The 22,652-nt window shown below is 33.7% G+C and overlaps 1 protein-coding gene across 1 annotated transcript in view; it reads left to right on the top strand.

Moving 5' to 3' along the window:
- The first annotated feature begins 3,297 nt into the window (after positions 1-3,297).
- Positions 3,298-22,652, top strand: part of LOC149797767 (pre-mRNA splicing factor CWF19L2-like) — a 63,354-nt gene continuing 43,999 nt past the window's right edge. Inside the window, exons 1-6 of the mRNA XM_089962709.1 lie at positions 3,298-3,441; positions 6,850-6,960; positions 8,142-8,240; positions 14,230-14,328; positions 16,202-16,321; positions 22,383-22,598. Coding sequence (XP_089818835.1) covers positions 3,352-3,441; positions 6,850-6,960; positions 8,142-8,240; positions 14,230-14,328; positions 16,202-16,321; positions 22,383-22,598 — 735 coding nt within the window. The 5' untranslated portion in view covers positions 3,298-3,351. The remainder of the gene's footprint in view (positions 3,442-6,849; positions 6,961-8,141; positions 8,241-14,229; positions 14,329-16,201; positions 16,322-22,382; positions 22,599-22,652) is intronic.

Here is a 22,652-nt window from a genome sequence, read left to right as displayed (position 1 = left end):
TCTAATAGTTGTGTTATAAATAATGGCCATATGTCATCTTTTTTTAGACTTGAAAGAGGATGTCGTCAAGGAGATCCCCTTGCACCTTATTTGTTTATCATTGGGGTTGAGATTTTAGCTATAACTTTAAAGCAAAATGTGGATGTACGGGGAGTAATCTTTGACGCCAGTGAATATAAATTGGGTCAGGATGCCGATGACACTTTTATTCTTCTTCATGGATCTTGTTTTTCTCTTGAAGCAACTATGAATATCTTGCAATTTTTTTTTCTATTATCTGGACTTAAATGTAACATAACAAAAACAAAAGCTATTTGGATTGGAAACAGGAAATTTTCTAATGAAAGAATATGTCCTGAAATGGGCTTAATTTGGTCCTCTTCTAACTTTACATTCCTTGGCATAGAATTTTCTCCAGATTTACAACAGATGGTGAAAATTAATTATATGAAGAAACTAACAAAAGCAAAACGAATACTGGCAAGCTGGAGGCATAGACATTTGTCAGTAGTTGGTAAAGTAATTGTTGTAAAAACTCTTGTTCTGCCCATATTCATACATCTTTTTTCAGCACTTCCTAACCCATCAGCAAAAGTTGAAGCAGAACTAAATCACATGTTATTTAAATTTGTATGGGGTGGAAAAGTAGAGAGAATAAAACGTGATAAACTAGTTTCCCCAGAAAACGAGGGAGGACTAAATATGATACATATATTTTCATTACGTATATTAAGATAAGATGGGTTAAAAGATTGCTGGAAAAGGAAAATGGAACATGGCAGAACTTAGTCAATACAACTATACTCAGAAATAAAAAGGATATTTGGAATTTAGGGAGAAGGAAATTAGAAGAATTTAGTAAGTTCATTAAAAACAGTTTTTGGAGAGATGTAATTTTGGCAGTATCTAATTGGAAAGAAGAACCGCAAAGTCCTAACGAGTATCTATCCATGAGTATTTTAAATTTTGTCCCCCTTAACATGATCTATCAATACAAATCCTGGACAGAAGCCGGTTTTGAAATTCTGAATGATCTAGTAGATGATCATGGTAATTTAATACCTTTTGAAATAATAAAACAAAAAACTAGAAGCGATAATTTCTTGAAATACTTCTCCTTAATATCCAAAATTCCAAAAGCATGGAAAGATGCCATAAAAAAACATTTAGTACATAATAGTTTTGATAAGCAGAAGGATAAAATAATGAACTTGCAAAAACAAGATTCACTCAAGTTTGTTTACAAAGATCTTTTACAGGAAGCTAAAAGGCAACACACTGCGAAGCAAGAAACTTGGATGCAAGTATTTAATAAAAATATAAGTAGTGAGGAGTGGTTTGAGATTTATAACCAGGCGAAATGCTGTACCAAGGATACCAAGTCGATCTCTTTTAACTTTAAATTAATCCATATAATAATCGCTACTAATGATTTTCTTAAAAGAATTAACATATTAGATGACAACAAATGTACTTTCTGTAAGAGTGAAAATGAAACTATTGAGCATCTCTTTTATGACTCCACTAATACTTCACAGTTTTGGTACCGTTTTATTGAAGTTTTTGCACCTTTTTGCCCAAATATTGTACATCTGTCCAAAAAAGAAACATTCTTGGGAAGTGAACAACTGGACAGTTTGGGTAATTTCCTGCTTATTTTGGCAAAATATTATATTTATACTTGCAGATTCAATATGAAACATCCTTCTATTTTTGCTTTTAAGCAAATAGTTGCAATGCATAAGAACATTGAAAAATACACTGCTAAGGTAAATAAAAAAGAGGACCAATTTCTTCAAAAATGGACCTCATTAATGAACATGTAACTTGTCTCTGACTTGATGGTAAACAGGAACAAAATACTGTAATATCACAAAGTCCATGTCACCTAGATTGTGTGCCATATGCATGTGTGTATGCATGTGTGTGTGTTTTTTCTTTCTCCATAGATTATATTTATTATCCCTAGATTATCTGATAACCAGAAATGTTTGATTGTAAGGTGACCTTGGGATGGTTCCCTGACCCATTGGTCAACCTATTACGGGGTTAATAAAAAATAAAAAGAAAAATAAATAAAAAAATAAAAAATAAAGCGAGATATTCACAATTTGAGCAAAATCCAAGAGAAAACTTTTGATTTCTCAAGCTCAGATTTACAACTGTAAATTTATTCATTTTTCTTGATATCAATTATTTCGGTTTGGTGAAAAATGATGTTTTGTTAGTACTTTTTTGTGGTTTGGTGAAAAATGACATTTTGTTGGTACTTAAATTGTGGATTGCCAAAAGAATACTACTGCACTGAAACATTCTTATTTTTTGGATTCTTTTGAGTTTTAAAGTTTGTAGTTTGTAGAAGAAATAAACCCCAAATAAAACATGCACATGTTGGTGCTGCACATAAACTGAATTCACAACATGTTTTCTTTATTTTAAGACTGTTTTTTTTTAACCATGTCAGTTTATGATGTAGTCTGTTTAATCAAATACTATGTGAAGAGTCATCACAAGTAACAGCTGCTATGATCATAGTTGATAACAGTTGAGATGGTACTAAGAAAGCTTGATTGATACGGTGGAACTGTTCATTCATGTTTTCAACTTAAAAAGTACAACCAACCATCCAGATCAATAAGGGATGAACCAAATTTGCATATTAATATTTTGGTCTGCATACCAATGCCCATAAAATGTTGATGCTAAATGGTGAACAAACACTAGAGAGACAGATGAGGACAGAAGGCAGAAAGAACAGATGGGAGTTGGACTAAGTGTTTACAAATATATACTGTGAAAATGCCCTTTGACAATACATTGCTACATAAAATGCTAATAAAATAACATTTTTCGTAAAATGTAACATTTTAAATACATTTAATGCATTATGATCCTTGATGGTGGATGGATTCATTGATTGATTATACAAAGAAAGGTGAATGCATGTAAAAAGAAAATATTGAAGAAAAAACAAAATAAATATAGCAAGGGAAAGAAGTAAAGTGTAAACATATGCTATGACTTGTAATAAAAAAAAGTAACACTGATGCCAAAAACATAATTTAGTGATAAAATACAAATTAAATAAATATGTAAAAGCATGTTGCACATATATATTTTGGATATATACTGGCAGATTGTCTTCAGTACTATTTTAGCAAAGTGAAAAAAGGAAGGTTTTGTTGGATTAAAAATAAATGTGTTGAAATTTGTCAGTGGAAACGTAACGTACATGATTCCGCTTTTGCGACTATGGAGATGAATACATCCGGATCGTAATTCGTCCGTGTACGTTTTAGTTTTGCCGCAAGGGATGGGAGTATTGAAAACCTTTGAATAGTCCGATATAAAATGGCATCTTTCATAGCATTTGAAAGTTCAAAAGTGAAGGAAAAGCAAAAAGAAGAATTGAGGCAAGCTAGAAAACGCGCCCTCGAAAAGGTAGTGTAATTCATTGAGAAGTATCAATAATGCTTAGATATAATAATGGCTTGTGTAGTAACGTAATGTATTTTCGATGTTACAGCGTCTGGCTTAGATCGACCAGGTTGCAAAATAGTTGGCGTTATTAACCTTGTAATGAAACCCGTGGCATTTCCCTTGGAATTACTATGAAAAAGAATACTACGGGGTGAATCAATCACAGAACAATATGGTAGCTGCACTGTCCTCGTATATTAAGTAAAATGCTGTCTGGTATTTCTGCGCACTTAAGGTTTCCGTCTCCAATATTGAAGCAAAATGCATACCGAATTCAACCGATTAACGAAAATAAAATTCTGCAATGCTTACCATTTGAAAAGAGGCAGTTGTCACCAGAATATTCTGTTCAAAATAATATTAATTTTGGACACACGGGATACCTTAGTCCTACATGTAAGAAATAGCACATGTTGATTTTGTTTAGGTGCTGACGCCCAAAGCATAAATATCAGCGTCAGGTCTTACATGTAGGACTAGGGATACCTATGTCGGCCTATTCTGTGCACAGCTTTGAAAATATGTAATATTTATCCGTTGGGCTATATAATGAAATACATTACTTTAGACTGGTTCTGTCAGCAGTTCAGTCGAGTAATTAGGGCAGGTTTATATCTAGTTTTACAAAATTCAACGAAATAATGCCAATAAATAGCAAGAGATATTCAGCAAACTAAACCGATCTTGTAATTTGTTTTAGTAAAGTTCAACATTTTATTAAAAAAATAAGCTATTATGTGGAAGAGAAACAACAATGAATAGGATTTAATGTTTTATATCTTGTTTATGGGGAAAAATTACTAAAGAATTTAGAAACAGACTACGCTGGGGGAATTTCTTGAGAATCCCATTCTTTGTGGCAAGTTGACACATTGGGTAGCAGATGATTTTATACATGTGGGACAACTTCTTGCAAAATTGGAAACTTGGATTAAGATGCAGAATTTTTTTAAGGTATGCATTTCCATCTTTTAAATAATGTATTTATTTGTATGATTCTAAAAGATACTTAGTAAATAGGACTTTTTGGGTTACAGTTTCAGGAAGATCATGGAGTTGGTCTTCATGTTGACATTTAAAAATAACATTTTCATATGCATTTTGAGTCAAGATATGGGATATTTTTGTACACTTTATGATTATCACTTTTCTTAATTAAAGTGTGATCGATCTTTCCTTATACACAATGGATTTTTTGACCAAAAATGACACATGGTCCAATGTTTACAGGATGTATCGTTGTGCAGAATTACCCGATGCACAGAATTGGCCGACATGGTGGTATTTAAGTTTAAATGTACGCCTAATCTCAACTAATGATTGAAAAAAGTAGATAAATAATATTCGTTGACAAATTAACTACCTAATAAATATACATTTGTTACAGTATCAACGGTTGACAATCAAGCATGAAAATTTAATATGTAAATGTTTATATTGCTCTTTTGATTATGACTGGAAAAAAAATTGGTATTGTATTGAGAATACAAATGCTATCAGTGGCCAAGAAAAGGGTTGGGTGAAGACATTGGTAAAGTTCTGTGTTCTTTGCATATCTGAGTTAAATGACATACAACTATTTCACCTGAATCACCAGCAAGTATGAACCAAATGTTTATGTTAGTTGTTACATGTATGTTATTTACATTTATCAGGCAGTAAACCTTTGTTTTTCTTCATCTGAGACTAAGCTGCAAACTTGCTACTTAGGACACCAAATTTGACCCATTCCAAGTTGTTATGCAAACAAAGTTTCCATTGCACAGTAAGATCATAAGGCAGGTTTATTGAATGTGCTAATGAAATTTATTCCTAGTACACACTTTGTAAACCACATTGCTCTAATATTTCATGACCAAGATAAATAATAATGTTTTCCTTTGATTGGCAAAAGGTGTGAAGGTGCATTGGTGTAATTTATTTATACATTTAAAAGTGAAATATGACTGCCTTTGTTTAAACCCATTTTCAAATCTTCAGTACTTACAACTCCTTTATATGTTGTTCCTTTACAATTATATCACATACTGTGCAGATTTATTTCAAGTATAAGGGTTTACCTCACTAAATCAAGGTCAAGCATTTCCTAGCCTTGATGAGTGTACAAAACAATTGCAGAGTGTCTGAGATTTGCAAAGATTAAAAAGATTAAGATTAAAAATAGTTTTCGTGACATTAAAAAAGATAATAAAATATAAATAAGTAAAAAATCAAATTGGATGATGTGTGTTATTTTGAAGAATTTTAATGATAGAATGCAGTGCTTCAGCACAATTTATGCATTTATATAGTGAATTTTCAAAGATTAATTTGTTGGTTTTGAATAAAAATTAAATGTATACAAATCTGTCTTATCAAAATTGTAAAGAATAACACTTTCAGGAAAAATATAACTAAATGGAGATGGTAAATGGGGAAATCCCATTTATTATCATTCCAACATAATACATTTATTTCAGTAATTTTAATCACTTGTATATTTCTTTATAATAATTAGGCAAGGCACAAGAAGTTTCTTTAGATATTGATTCTTTACCCTTGTATTTAGATGCAGTTTGTTCTTCTATTCATTATTTTATTTGCTTTCTTTTTCATTTTCTCTTTTCCAATATAATATCTTTAGTAAGCAAGGTTTCAGTTGTTGAATCTATCTGAATCATTACTCAGATTTTATAATGATTTAAGATAATATGGCTGCCTGAAAAGAACTCTGAAATTTACAATGCACAGTACTCACTGACCACTTGATTAGTTTCCCCATCTACCTCATTTTCATTGGTTGATCAATATTTTTTGCACCTTTATGATGTTCTCTGCTTGCTTACTGATGCCTACTGTGACTATGACCCTGGGATCAACATCAGATACAGAACTGATGTCAAGTTCTTCAATCTGAGGAGACTATATGCAAAAAATGAGGTGTGCTGCTTCCAAATTTTCAGACATGGAAGTCCATGACTTCCAAAAATGAAAACTTAATGCAACTCCATTATTAGAAGTAGGATGAACACAGGAACAAAAGAAGATGGTGTTTTCACAGTTTTGTGTTGAAGATTTTGGGATATTTAACTCCTTTAACGAAACCTTGAGATTGACAAAAAATGTGCCATGTTTTTAATGCCCTTTTAGAATTGTCTTCATAGAATTGGATCCTGTGCACATGGATGCTTTTACTTCTGGTAAATATGTATAACTTTTATTTTGGTGTTAATGACAATTTTAATGAAAGATTCAACAAAATGTATGGATATAGTTCAGATCAGTGCACAGTGTACTGAGATAAGAAAAAATGTACTAGAAATAAAATTACAGGCTCACAGGTTCTGATAATGAGCTCTAGTTTGCATGATATATACTGTATATCTTCAGGCAGAGAATGAATATCACAAGGATAATTATAAAAAGGAGCAAGCACGGCTGAGAGGAGAGGACACATGGATACTTCCGTCAGTTGATGACAGGATCAAGCGGGAGCAAGAGGTACATTTCTTAGCAGATTTTCTGTTTTAAATCTGTCATGAAAGGACATATATGCAATGTATTTAAAACATGTTTTATTTGTTTTTTGGGGTTTAATGCCATTTTCAACGCATGGTAGGCTGCACATGGCGGCTCTGAGAAGAACTCGTGGCAACCTTTCTCGCATGCCTATGTTGGCCAAGATGAGAATTGGACTCACACAGACAAAGGTGAGTTGTCAGTGATGTCCAAAGCCAAGCACCTCGACCACTGAGTCATCCAGTTCTGTCTTGCTTACAGAACATACAGATCGCTCCGGTGACCTAGTGGTTAGAGCATCCACCTCAGATGTGGGAGGTCATGGGTTCGATCCTCAGCTGAGTCATACCAAAAGACTTTTAAAAATGGTGCTGTACTAACAGCTGCCTCGCATGGCGCACAGCGTGAAGAGGTTAGTGCTAGGACTGGCTAGCCAGGTGTCAGGATAATGTGACTGGGTGGGGCATCATGCTACATGTCTGCGGCATGATGCTCCAGTGCTAGACATCACTTTAAACTGCTACACTGCAGACATCATAGCGATATGACTGAAAAATTATTAAGGCTATGTTAAAAATGCAAATCACACATACACACACACACATACAGAGAACATACAGTAAAATCTGTTTTAGTTGACACATCCATATTAAGGATAATTTTCAAAATCGACAGATTAAACTATTTATAAACCCTTTTTATTTGACTTTACCTCAGCATAGTAAGCATCTATTCGTAAAGGGTTATAGTTTGGTGTATTATTAGTTTTCTTTTTTATAGAGGTTTTTAAAAAAAGAAGGACATTCAAACTTTTCTATAGAGGATTCTGCAAGGACCTTAAATCATGTTCCTGATGGACAGGTGTCCACTATGTAGTGTAATATCTCTAAAAAAAATAAGTTTTCTTGATATGTAGGTGTCTGCAATGGCAAATTTCATTTTCACATACTTCACATGTTTGATAAACAGAAGACTATATATCAGTGAAGCATCAATGATGAATATATATATATATATATATATATATATATATATATATATATATATATATATATAATTCTCTTCTCAACTTTTTACAAATAGAAACACCACATGCATGATTTCCAAGCATAATTTTCCCCATTCATTTTAATAAATTCTATATCTGCCCTTCTGTCATGCAGGAATTAAAGAAGGCCAAATCCAAGAAACACAAAAAGGAGAAGAAGAAAAAAAAGAAGCACAAGAAAGAGAAAAGTTCAAAAGAATGTTCTTCAGTTTCAGTATGTATTGAAATTAAAAATAAGTTTTAGCTCACACTATTATTATTTGCCATTTGCATTTATGGTATGACTACATATGTTGTCTGTCTTCTGTGATGAATCTGTCAACAGTTCCTTTTAATTCTCTGAAGACTATATTTTCTGATCTGATCTGATCAAGATCAGACATGGAATATGAATTTATATCATCAAGATCTCAGATGAGTTGATAAATAGCACAATCCATGTATATGAGCTGATCTTGTGACAGATTGTCTGAACTTCTTACAAATCTGAAAGCTTTATTTGTTAATATCCAGTTTTATTTTGTCTTGGAATATATGCTAATATCGAGTTCTCTCATGAATTTAATAATGAACTAGATCCACACATATAATGAGTTGACTTTGATTTCAGATTGGCTGAATTTTTGACCACACAAGAAGTCATATTTCTGATCAGACTTGGAATATAGGCTAATATAATCAATATCACACATGAATTTAATAATCAGGAAGATCCAGGCATATTAATGAGGTGTTAGATCCATGCATACTGATAAGGTGATCCTGTATCCAATTGACTTTATTTGTTATCACTCTAGATAATGTATTTCTGATCTGATTTTGATTGAAATTTTTCAGTGGACTAAATATCAAGATCTTGAATGAGTACAATTATGGGAAAGATCCACACAAGTTTGATTAGGCGATTTTGAATGGGTACAATTATAAATGAAATCAGCACAAGTTAATGAGGTGATCTTGAATGAGTACAATTATGAGAAAGATCTACACAAGTTTGATTAGGCGATTTTGAATGGGTACAATTATAAATGAAATCAGCACAAGTTAATGAGGTGATCTTGAATGAGTACAATTATGAGAAAGATCTACACAAGTTTGATTAGGCGATTTTGAATGGGTACAATTATAAATGAAATCAGCACAAGTTAATGAGGTGATCTTGAATGAGTACAATTATGAGAAAGATCTACACAAGTTTGATTAGGCGATTTTGAATGGGTACAATTATAAATGAAATCAGCACAAGTTAATGAGGTGATCTTGAATGAGTATAATTATGAGAAAGATCCACACAAGAATGTGGTGATCTTGAATGAAAACAATGATGAGAAAGAGGCACACAAAAATGAAGTGATCTTGAGTGAGTTTATAATAATAATAATGAGGGCTTTGTATAGCGCCTAATCTATAGAAGCTCTAAGCGCTTTACAAAATTAGACAACACCTATAAGATAAAAAACATATAATGATATGATTACAGATACAAACACCATGAAATTTGGAAACATTAAAAAACATGCTGAGAATATTTACGGTAGGAAACATTATTAGGTCTTTAAGTTTGTTCTTGCAGTTGAAATAAGTGAGTTTTGAGAGTACTCTTGAATGTGATCACTGTGTCTTTATGTCTGAGTTCAGTGGGCAATTCATTCCACATTCCTGGGCCCTGGTATGCAAAAGAACACTGTCCATATGACTTTCTTTCCATAGTGGGAATAATGAGTATATGATTGTCAGAAGAGGAGCGTAAGTATCTTGCTGATATGTACACATGGGTGAGGTCGGATAGGTATGTTGGACTAGAGTCCGACAGTGAAATGTAGCACAGAGAAGAAATTTTGTGTTTGATTCTGGATTGAATGGATAGCCAGTGTAGGGTACAGAGCAGCGGGGAGGTGTGCTCTGATCGTGGTGCTCTAAGTATGATCCGAGCAGCTGTGTTTTGAACTTTTTGAAGTTTCTGGAGCAGATATTGAGATGAACCAGACAGAATTGAGTTACCATAGTCCAGTCTTGAAAGTACTAATGAACACACAAGTGTTTTAGTGGCATCAACTGAAAGATATTTGCAAATTGAGCTGATGCGTCTCAGCCCAAGATATGCAGCCTTGCATATGTTCATGACATGTTGGTGCAGTTTGAGAGTACTGTCCAGAGTAACACCTAGGTTTCGTACTGATTGTGTGAATTTAATGTTGGTGTTGCTGATCCCCACAAATAAATGAGATCTTGAATGAGTACAATTATTAGAAAGATCCACACAAATTAATGAGGTGATCTTGAATGAGTATGATTGTGAGAAAGATCCATACAAGTTAATGAGGTAATCTTGCATCTGATTGATGAGCTTGGTCAACTCAGTCGTGACTATTTCTGATCAGATTTCCACAGAGATTTATTATGAGGTGAGAGTTACGCATATTAATGAGATGATCTTGCATCTGATTGGCTGAGCTTCTAAAGATGGCATTTTTGATAAATTATTGGATAAAATTTTAATTATTCCTACCTTCATGTTAAGAATCAATTTTATTTTATAGCTGATATGTATAATTTCATATTGGTAGTTGTTGGCATCTCTCTTATTTATTTGATAATCATGTATCTAAGTGGTTGAACCTGTTACACTCTGGAGAATGAATTTCAATTGGATTTTGCTCCTTGGCAAAATGCATCAAGCTCATATCATCATTATCTTAAATCAGGTTCTGTAATAAGTGAGATTTGTGCATATTAATGAGATTGACTGAACTTGTAATCTCTCTTAGATCTGAAGACTATATTTCTCATCCAGTTTTGAGAAAATTTGGTAAATAGTTTTATATCATCATAATTCTCTACAACTTTTGATCTGTTTTGGGTTTTTCACTCATAAAATTAAAATTAATTTAGTGAAATTAGATTTGTAAGAAAAAATTATTGGGAATTTTTTGGTTTTAAATGATTTTTAAGTAAACACTAGAACAAATAATTCTACTAATTTTTTGTATGTCATGTTTATTGCCTTGTTTTTGAAAGGTCACAATTTCAATTACTTCCAACTTCAGAAGTGATTGTCTCTGTAAATCATATGATTTTGAGGATACCTTGTTTCCATCGTGTTTTTATGACATTTAATAGAGGTTAATTCAATGGATTAGTTGAAACCTTTTCATCATGTTCTTTGGGTGATTTAATAGATGATAATCAACAGATTTATTAATTATACTTGAGAGAATGTTTATTACTATTGATGTCATTGGGCTGGAAAGAAAAGCTAAAAATTGTTGAACTGGTTGGCAGAAATTTGGATTTTACAGATTTATACCCTTGTATTCCTGACATTTTGAGTGTCCATCTAGTATTATCTGAATACTTGATTTTATGCAGTGAATGAGCAAGTGAGCATCCTGTCAGTTTCAGCAAAAAAGTTAGACTGGTTTACCATACTTGTTTACATCCTAAAATGTGTGTGTATTTATGTGGGGGGTACTTTATTTTTATCAACAATATAATTGGTACCAGAGATAAGCGTAGACCAAAAGTTAGAATCAGCTGTTTCTTTGATGGTGTTACTATCCACATTGTGGAAGTTCACTGCTTATCATATTAAATAAGCCTCACATTTGGTGATTTTTGTTATGGTATGCTATCAAAATTGCTTAAGTTCATTATTTATCATATTACATAATCATTATCCAGTGTAGGGGTCCTCTGGGGTTGAAAATTGACACTCATCCAGTTAAGAAATAAGATCTGTCTCAATGGCTTAATCACCCAAGGAACCCAGAAGATCATTTTGAGGGATCTACATGGTACCCACGCTATTGGGAAAAAGTCGGGAGAAATGACAATTTTTCCCCGACCATGAAAAGTTTTTGAATTTCGCAAATATTGATGAAAGTTGGGAAAACCCATGAATTTTCTGCCACCACTTGACGTTCGAAATAATCATAATTGAGTTGTAACTAAACTGATTGTGAATTAAATTTATCAAGTTCTAACCAGAATATTCAGAGGGTGCAGTATGGATCATTTGGTTGCTTGCAATAAACATATATGATGAGTTAGTCCAAATGTCCAGTGGATTTGATTCGTCTAGTAGACTTTTATTTTCCAAGTCAGCTCAATATCCATATCTTTCCTTAAATGGAAGGTATGAAAACCTGTCAAACATCAGAAGAGGCCAACATGGTGGTAGCAAATCGTAGCCGCTTACCGGATGGCTTAGTAAACATTAAATGTTGTTAGATTGAGTGATACGTGCATGAAATTAATATAAAAATTACTTTTTTTATCAGAAATTGTGAATATTAAAATCATTATGTCTTTAATCTGCTGAAAGACAAGATAAAACTATGTCATTGATGAAATGTGACCTGGTACTCAAAATTTGCATTGCTAGTAGCATGAGTACACAAATCTAACAACCCACATTTTCAAATGTTATAATAAATAATTTTGTTAAAATGAAAGTCATATACTGGTTGTAATAAAATACAAAAATTCTCCATATTTATACATTCCGAGAACAACTTCTGGAGTTTTTTTGTATCACGTGACTATCATGTTGACGTGAACTCTCTGCTTCATAAATCATACTGGCCAGATTGCTGGTTTTTACAAAAAGTATCTTACTTTCATTTAATATAATTGAATTTCTGTACAACAACATTATAAAGGAGTTTGTTGTTGATATCACGTGACTTTTGGACTTCTGATGCTGTCATTTCAGATTTGTGAAGTCATGTGACTAGTAATGCAAATGGCGAGTACTGGGTCAGGTTTCACCTAAGCTGTAGTTTCGTCTTGTCTGTCAGTGGATTAACGACATAACAATTATATTACTTGCCATTCTGAGAAAATCAATTTCCTATCAATCTCATGCAGGTGTGAGTCGATATAACATAAGTTTAAATTTTCTAGGCCTGCTGGTAAGCGACTACAATATATTGCTACCACACAGTGGCAGCAAATTCCAAATTTTCGATATGCAGTTGCAATGACCCCACACCCCAACCTAAATGTCCAAATATGAAAAATGGGGTGAGAATATTCGGAGGAAACTAGAAAATGGACTGCTATTCATTTTAAGCAAAATTTGTTGTCCAAATTGTTGATTCTCAGAGTTGAAATGAGAAATTGTCGTCCCTTGTATTATATATTAAAACAATATGGGCCTCTGTATTAATACAGGTTTGGGGACTGGTTTAATGAATTACAAGAAGAGTAGTTGATTTTACAGAAAATTCAGTCCTTGTTTATACAACAGTATATAAATTTGAAGGTCTTTTGTCAAAATTTAAATCAACCCTTTTGAAAATGTTTTTTAAATGATGGCTTTTTAACCAGATCATCTTAAGTAGATGGTTTGAAAAATCTTGTTTGGGATTTTATTAGCACAGATACATTCAGGGTTAAACTCTTTCCGTTACAAGGCAAGATTCTAATTGCGTTTATTGTTTTTTATATACTGTAATAGAAATTGTTACTTTCTGTGAGATGCATATATATATTGCTATGGAATTCTTTTGAATTAAAGGTTTGAAAAGAAACAAAAGATAATTTATGTTCATTATGTTGTTCCCACTTAGCAACATAATGCAGCAAAATAAAGTTAGAATTTTTATTCTGTACATTGAATTGACATTACATGCCAATTTATAGAAATATAATTAAACTTGTTTCATGTGATACATTTTATGGTTTTGTACATGTTTTGAATCTTTTCTGACTTTTATGTTTTTGGTGAGTGTTGAAAGAGAAACATCTTTAGATTTAGAAAGTGGATGTTTTATAATCAAAAATGTTCTTTAATTCCATTCAGTAATGGTCATGTGAACCTTGAAAAATGTAATTTCAAACTGGAAAAACCCTGGAAATAACCAGGAAATTTATCTTTAGAAAAGCATGGGAACCATGGATCTATTATCAAGTTGATGAGATCAGTTTGAGCGATCCATTATCAAGTTGATGGCTGTTTATATAATTATGTATATAATGTTATAAGTAATTATCTGTTTATAAAAGCAGTTCCAGTTATAAATTATTACAGAAAAATCTATTATCACCTAGCCTTTCCTTAAAATTCTATAAGAAGTTTTGTATTTTCTGGTGGATGAATGGATAGTGGTTGATTGTATATGTTGTTAGACACACACACAGAGCTGCTTTTACTTTGCTGCCTTTTTCTGATAAACATTATGATGACCTTTAAATTACAGAGTTCAGAGAGTGATGAGGAACTTGCTTGGGTTGAGAAAGGACAAGAAAACACCCAGAGTGAAGACACTAAAATAGCTATCAAAGGTCCAAGACTGGAGGTTTGGTTATGTTAAAGTATAGTCATTTTGGTCCCAGTATTTACTTTTGTCATGGAATTTCTTCTGTAACATACTCATAAGATCAGAGTATACCAACACACATTTTCATCTCACATGTAAAGTATAAGTGAAGCTAAGAGATAACTTTTCCAATGCCAGTCTCATCATTGTTATTATTGACTTCAACATCTAGTTTTAGCACTGTGCAGAATTTAGTCATGAATTTATTATAATATTAGGTTGTTGTTGTGGGATTTAACGCCATTTTGCAGCACACGATAGGCTATACATGGTGGCCAGTATTAATGGTGGATGAAGAATCTGGGAAAACCCCAGAAAGAACCACCGACCTACGAGAAGCTACTGGCAAGCTTTCTCACATACCCACATTGGCCGAATCCGATAATATTAGGTAACAGCCTGTTTAATAGTTTATATTTTTATGGGGGCTATCAATTAAAACTTTATTTTCTCAAAATATCAAATTTGTTTGGCCTGTTTTACACCCAGTTTGGATACTCTTTAAACTACTAATTTAGTAACTACAATATGCCTTGATATCAACTGTGTTTTCAAACACCTCATGATCAGTGATCATACTTGATGTTCAGCCTCAGGGACCAGCCAAGCTCTAAAACTAGGATCACCCCAGTACATACCTTGGGTTCACACCCAGTCATTAGAATGGGAGCAGCCTAGTTCTTAAATAGGGATTGTACTGGTATCATCAGAGTACAGAGTATGGTATCACCCCAGGTTAACAGAATATTGGAATATAGTGAGGCTGGGATCAACCTGCCTTGGGCCAGTTTATTGTTCTTTAAGTGAGTAGGCCCCAGAGAGAAGCCAAATTTATTTATGTTTTTATACATGTTAGAGAAGGTTTTTGAAACTCGAGAGTTACCACGAGGATGCTGGTAAGTCATGTTGTTTAGAATTAGATAATATTGTTTTACATGAGGAGGATATATATAATTTTGTGTGTGCAAGAAAGAGAGAGACAAAGACAGAAAGAGAGATTAATGTACTCATCATTTTTATATAGCTCATCACAGAATATACCAATATGAACAGATGTCTGTCTGGTCTTGAGTTGTGTATAAAGTTAGATAGTACCATTTAACTTACTCTATTTATAAATGTATTATTTGAGATACATGCTTGTTTTTTGGAGATACAATCTGAATATCTCTACAGATATTTTAGAGTTTAATTCATAGCCAGATGGGTAGGTGAAATTGGTAGGGTTGGGGAAAAGTGGATAGATAATTGAGAAAGAAGTAGTTAAGGAAATTAATGTTGTTTCATTGCCATAAACTTTGAGCATAATTCTTGTTTGATTTAATAATTTAAAAAAATTAAGCAGTTTGAAATACTTCAGAACAAGTATTTTGTGAGAGAGATAGAGAGAGAAATGTTTTTATTGTATTAGTAATTAGGGTTTCTGCACCCTCCTGATTTTTAAGGAGGTCCAGGAACTGGAATTCTGAATTCCACAAAAATATCCTGGAAACCTCCTTGAAAATTACTATTTTTTCATAAAATGTCCTGGAATTTGATATTAAAAAGCTAAACTAAATTTTGTTAGCAAAAATGTTATTTTTCCACTGCAAATTTACAGTGAACAATTTTGCAACGATCGTCATATTATGTTGGTAACCATGGTTGAGTCTGATAACTAAGAGAGTATTTGCACACATGCCTTCAGCTGCAGTATTATGTCTTTAATCAAAGTATCAGACTATGAAAGTGACTCCTATAATTTGTCATTTTATCATTAAATGTCCTGGAAAACTCCTTGAAAATAGAAGTGTTTTTGGTGCAGGAACCCTTATTGATTTTTAACCTGTACCCATTTTTTGTTTCCTCACAGAGAGAAAGTTGGATGGAGGCTCCCATGGATTGTATTCCCACCATCTCTAGACAGGAAATAAAAGAGAGGCTGAAGAAAGAAGGGGAAAAAGAAAAGCAGGAACGAAATATACTTGATCAGGTAGTGTCATCACAAAGGTTCAAAATAATTGATTTGTAAATCGCTATTTGTACACAATGTTTGAAGGTAATGTTTTTCAGTACATTTGGTTAGTCTGATTCCATTTATGGAAAAATTTCTGCATGGTTTAATATTCATTGTGTTTTTATGTTAGTCACAAGCTGCAATTAAAAAAACCCAGCAAAACTGCACACTGCAAAAATGTAGATGTAAATTCAGATACCAGAACATGACCCTAAAACTACAATACACAAACATTTCAAAATTGTAAATACACAGATTTGATAACTATGTTTTTTAAATAGTTTTTCCACATAAATTGTATCAGCTCTCAGCACAGATAACTTCCAATACTCCTGGGCAAGAAAACTTGATTGATCTTCAGACTATACCAAAAGTTCAATGATTTGTGAGGAACTGCTTTAAGGTGTTTGTTAACTTTGATCAGTTAGTTTACTAAATGACCTCTGCTATTAATCTAAAAACAATCCCTTTAGTGTACTTATTAATCCACTATTGTGCATATTTTATTTTTAGCTCTACAGGTCATAATCAAAAAGCTTATGGCATTGTATTTTGTCCGTCATGTGATGTCTGTCCATCCGCTAGCACACATTTCTTATTGCTACTCCTTCTAAACTACAAGGATGATTGCCATGAAGTTTTACACACACATTCATCCCATGATGTAGTTGGTTGTAGATGATGGTCATGCCAACATGGGGTTTTCACTGAAAGACTTTTAATGCGTAATTGGTCCTAAATTATAATGGGGCCAGTCTGAAATCAAATATGGCTGCCATGGTAGCTGTCTTGGAAATTGTTTTGTTGCTACTCCTTTAGAATGAATGGTCATATCAGTATGGGGTTTTCATTGAAAGACTTCTTATGATATCTAGCTGGTCCTAAATGAAAATGATGCTGATCTGATTTCCAGTATGGCCACCATGGCAGCCATCTTGAAAATCTTTAATTAACATGAAGTTTTTCACTGAAAGTCTTTTTGTGATGTCAAGTTGATTCCAAAGAAAATGGTGCTGATCTAATGTCCAATATGGCCACCGTGGCAGACATCTTGAAAGTTGGGTTGTTGCTATTGCTTCTGAATGGATGGTCAAATAAAAATGGAGTTGACACTAAAAGACTTCTTATGATGTCTAGTTAGTCCTAAATGGCCCCTACAGTGTCTCTCTTGAAAATCTTGTTATAGCTGCTCCTCATACATGGGTTTTTCACAAAAAAATACTTTTTATGATGTTTATTTGGACCAAGATCAAAATGGTGCCAGCCATGGTGACCATCTTGAAAATCTTCTTATTGCATCTCCTCCTGAACAAAGTTATTTTAACACGGATTTTTCACTATTAGAGTTCTTATCATGTGCAATTGGTATTCAGTGAACATGGTACTTATCTAATTTCCAGATATGGACACTACACAGCAGCCATCTTGAAAGTCTTGTTATCGGTACTCCTACTGAATGGATGGTCATATCAACATTATAAAAGACTTCTTATTATGTCCACTTGGCCCTGAATGATAATGGTGCCAATCTTATGTTCAATACTGCCTTCACAACAGCCATCTAGAAAATCTTTTTATCGTTACTTCTCCAGAATGGAAAGTCATATTGACATAAGGTTTTCACCAAAAGATGTTTTTGAGTCTCCATGGCATAAATAAAAATGGTACTTCTCTTGGGGCTCTGATAATGCTACCACAGTTGCCAGCTTGAAAATCTTGTTATCACTATTCTTTCTAATGAATGGTCATATTATCTTGGGGTTTTCAGTAAATGACTTATAATAATGTTTTTTGATATTAAATTAAAATAGTGTTGTTCTAATGTCCAATATATGGCCATCTTGAATATCTTGATTTTGCTACTCCACTTTGATACGGGGGTTTCATCTGAGTTCTTCTGGTATCTGCTTGGTCCTGAAAGAAAATGACTAACCCTAACTCTCAATATGGCCACCATGGTGTCTGTCTTAAAAATAATGTTATCCATACTCAAAAATGGATGACTATATCAACATGGGGTTTTCACCAGTAGACTTATGATGCATAGTTGGGTTGTAAATGAAAATGGTGCCAGTCATACATTAAGTATGGCAGCCATGATGGTTGTTGTAACTATTTCCCATATATGTATGATCATTATGACATCAGGTTTTGAAGAAAAGAATTCTAATGATGTCTGCTTTGGCCTAAATGAAAATGGTGCCAATTTGACATCCACTTTGTCCAAAGCAGTTAATTTGAAAATCTTGTTGCCAAAGAATGTCTTGAATTCCTGGAAATTCTTTTCACCCAGTAGACCATCAGTCTCCTCAAAGGACTCTTGCTTTTGTGACCTTTGCTTGAACAGGGGGCATTTTGGTCTGGTTTTGTCTGCAGTGGCCTGATGGAGAAGTGACCCCAGGTTAAGATGTTCAGTTTAACACTGATTAGACCCTGAAGACAGTAATTCCAGGGGTGAAATTTGCTTCTTTGAGCAAATGGTAGAATGATTCATAACATGTTCCTAAGAGAGGCTGACATGGTTGGTTGAAGAAGGTTCAGAACTCAGTGTTGCAAATGAATGAAATGTTAGGATGGGATTAGGTCAGATTAGACAAGGAATCCAAGGCAAAGCAGCAGTGAGACAGGTGTTTTCTGTTTTTTGGTATAAAAATGACTGACCTAGTGCTTTTTTAGAATGTGGATCAGATTGTTTCAAGCAGTGTAGATGAAGGAAGTTTAGAGGTGCAACAAAATTCTCATGAAGCCCCAAGAAGTAATATTTTGAAAGGGCATTCCCTAAACTGGTAGTGTCCCCCAGGGTTCTCACACTACTAAATTCAGTACTAGAAATTCAGGGGAAATTTGCCACCACTTGATGACAGAAACAAAGACATAGCTGAGTCATAACTAAATGTGTTTAGTTATGGCCAGAATGTTTGGAGGTAGCAGTATGGATCATTTGGGTGCTTGCTGTAAACATATTTTTTAGCCAGTCCAAACACCCGGGTAGTTGATTAGGTTTGTCTAGTAGACTGGTTAGTCCACAGACAGCTCCATATCAGTATCTTTTAATACGTATGAAGACTAGTTTAGCATCATAACAAACCGTCATGTCTGCTACATGTGATATTGGAGAGTTTAAGAGATAATTATATAGCTTATCATCCCTTAATTTCTGTTTTGATATGTAAAGTTATCAAAACTGTACTGTGATAAAGCTTCTTGTTTGGTCATTAGTAAAGAGAACACATTGTTAAACATTATTGTTTTTAATAATCTTGGCTAAATATGTATGAATCTGTCAACTTATTGGTGGACCAAAATGACGTGTTACTCCAGCTGATAACCTCATTTTTGTAGACCAGCGAGAAGGCAGTAATCCATTCAGCATGTTTCATTTACATATTAAATTAGAGTGATTGTGGCCAAGTCTGGCAGTAACATTGGTAAATGGACGGCCATTCGTTATGGAGTAATAAGTCAAATTTGATCATGTCTAACATTGGTAAATGGACTGCCATTCATTATGGAGCAGTAAGTCAGATTTGATGTGGGCTAACATTGATAAATGGACTGCCATTCATTATGGAGCAGTAAGTCAAATTTGATCTGGTCTAACATTGGTACTAAATAATTATGCTGTGTGACATCTTGCCTGAAATGTAATTTGCTGGTTCTTAAATAGGTCGCAGCAGAAATGGGAGAAGTATCATCTCTTGTTTTATATATTAGGTGAGAAATTATACAGGTACTGTGAATATCAATACCTGTTTGGTGACTGGTTTTATCAAATTACATGCATATGTAAGTGGATTTTACAGAAAATTATATCCTTTTTTATACAGTATTGTATAACATTTAAGATCGTTTGTAAAAATATATATTAAGTTTTTTTAAGTGATGGTTTTGTAACCAAATTGTATTAAGGAGTTTAGGTTGTTTGAAAAGTGTTAATGTTTGGTATTATTGGTGGAGATTAATTCATGGTTAAAACATTTTCTTCATAAGATTCTAATACTTTGAATTTGTTGCTTTTTATACTGTGATAGGAAATGTTTTCTTTGTCTATCATGCAATATAAATTGCAAGTGGTACATGTACCAAATCCTTGTATATGGTTTACACTAATATTATTTTTTTTCTTCATAATTATTTGCTTTGTCAGGTAATGGTTATTCTACTTGAGACATTGCAATCTTGATTTTGAACTGATTATTCTGATTTCTTTAGTATTAAAGGTTTTTTTCTCTATTATTGTTTCTTGTGATGCATTTTGTGGTTTAGTACGTGGTCATTTGTCTGATTTATAGGAGAGTCTTGAAATAGAAACATTTTTTGATTTGAACAATGAACATATAGTTAAAATGCTCTTTAATTCCATTCATTAATGGTGAACCTTAACAAAATGAATTTCATCTGGACAATACGTGGAAATTATTTTTCATTTAAAAAGGATTGGAATCATATATCACTGTACACGATTTCTTGGAAGATGTGTGAATGGAGCTGGGAAGGTATGTGAGAGGCATTCTTTCTCTAGGCTGACTATGGCAACAACCTCCCAAATATCACTGAGAACCAATTATGGTATCTCCATTCTGAGCATGATGTTCAAAGTGAAGCGGATGAGAGTGTTAGATTCATGAACAGATCAACTGTGTCACTGGCTTTGAGATCTAGAAAAGGGTCTTAAGTAAAATTGCGATGATTATATTATTTGTCTGCCCATGATGCGCTTTTCATAAGTATGATATTATTTGTCTGGCCATGATGCGCTTTTCATAAGTATGTTGATTCTTGCTGCGAATGGAACTCTGTAGCAAAGGGAAAACAGCACAGAGCATGATCGCAAGGCCCACTGAAAAAACTGATAGGTTGTGTCCGCTCCATTTCACGAAAAGTTGAATAATTTGACCCCCAGAGAAGTCAGTAAAGCATTATTGCTGCTGAGAGTTGATGGGGAGAAATGCTGGGATAGAACTGGTCCTTGTTTCCATCTGTTTTGTCAGACCTTTGTTAGAGGTCTGTGGAAACGTTCCTTGTTGAGAGTAGGGTAAGAAGAGGCAGTTCCTATTGAGTATGCCATATGGTTCCTTCCTGTTTCTCTGATGTATCCTCACTGAGCTTTCAGCCTTCACAGACTTGACAAGGAGAATGTTGGCTATAGAGGTGGTGGCATTGGTGTTACTAATGGTGTCTACATCTCTTGATTAATGTTGTCTTAGCCTTTGGAAAGTTACTTGGAAGAAATGGTCACCTTTCCTTCCTCTAACCACAGTGTGCACATATTGCTTGTACGCACCCCACATAATCAATTTGAAATGCTTACAATTGCTCTACCTTATTCTGCCCATTGTACGTGGCACCTGTATTTAAAGAGAGCAACAGCAAGGCATATAAAGGTGACTCAGTTTACACCATCGATGTGTTCCTGAGGTTATAGCATGAATGGAAAGTAATGTAAATGCATGCACATGAGCTGTTTGCAAGTCACAGGATATTGCTAAACCAAGCATTGTCTTTTTGGGCAGGGTGGGAGTGGGGACTTGGAATAGCAAGGTAATATATACACTCCAGATACATTATGATCTGGAATGTTTTGGAAGAACCTGCACTGCTTATATGACATTTCATTTTCCCAATAATTGCAGTTAGTTTGCCTGGTCATAAAGGTAAGTGAGCTGATTGTGTGGTCCTGCATTTGCCGATCTTTTCATGGCATCATGTTTGTGGTGAAAGGTTATGATAAGGATTATTTTACTGAACTTGTGAAGATGTTAGCTCAGATTTAGATTTAAGAACTAATTTTGAAATTAATTTGATTAATTAGAGTTTCTCAAGAATATTTCATATGGTTACAATACAAATTAGGTAAAATGAATAGGAAAAGAGAAGAAACTGTCTTTTTGTGATTTCCCAGAAGTCAGTTTTGACTAGTATAGTTTCAGTTTGTTTGAGTGACTCTTGTCTTAGTGAAAACATGGTGAAATTAAAGGATCAAAATCTAGCAAGTTAACCGAATAAATTTATGTAGTTTTATGTATTTATTTTTCAGCCTGGAATGCATTCAAGGGAGTTGAATCCATATTGGAAAGAGGGAGGGACTGGACTTCCTCAAGAAAACAAAGAGCAGACCAGGTCAGTGGCTTCAAAAGTTCCCAGACCAGGAGATGGTGGGATCTCCTGGTTAAGAAGGGCCTATCAGCGTTGTGAAGAAAAGGCAAAAGAGGAGGGACGTAGTCTAGAGGATGTGGCTGCAGAAAGATGGGGTGTAGGTGTACAGTTCATAGCTTACATATTCATACCATTAAAATAGCTTTTCTTT

This window comes from Sinohyriopsis cumingii, chromosome 6 (genome assembly GCF_028554795.1).
Source record: "Sinohyriopsis cumingii isolate HCF-2022 chromosome 6, ASM2855479v2, whole genome shotgun sequence".
NCBI lineage: Eukaryota > Metazoa > Mollusca > Bivalvia > Unionida > Unionidae > Sinohyriopsis > Sinohyriopsis cumingii.
This window is presented reverse-complemented; position numbering and strand designations above follow the sequence as displayed.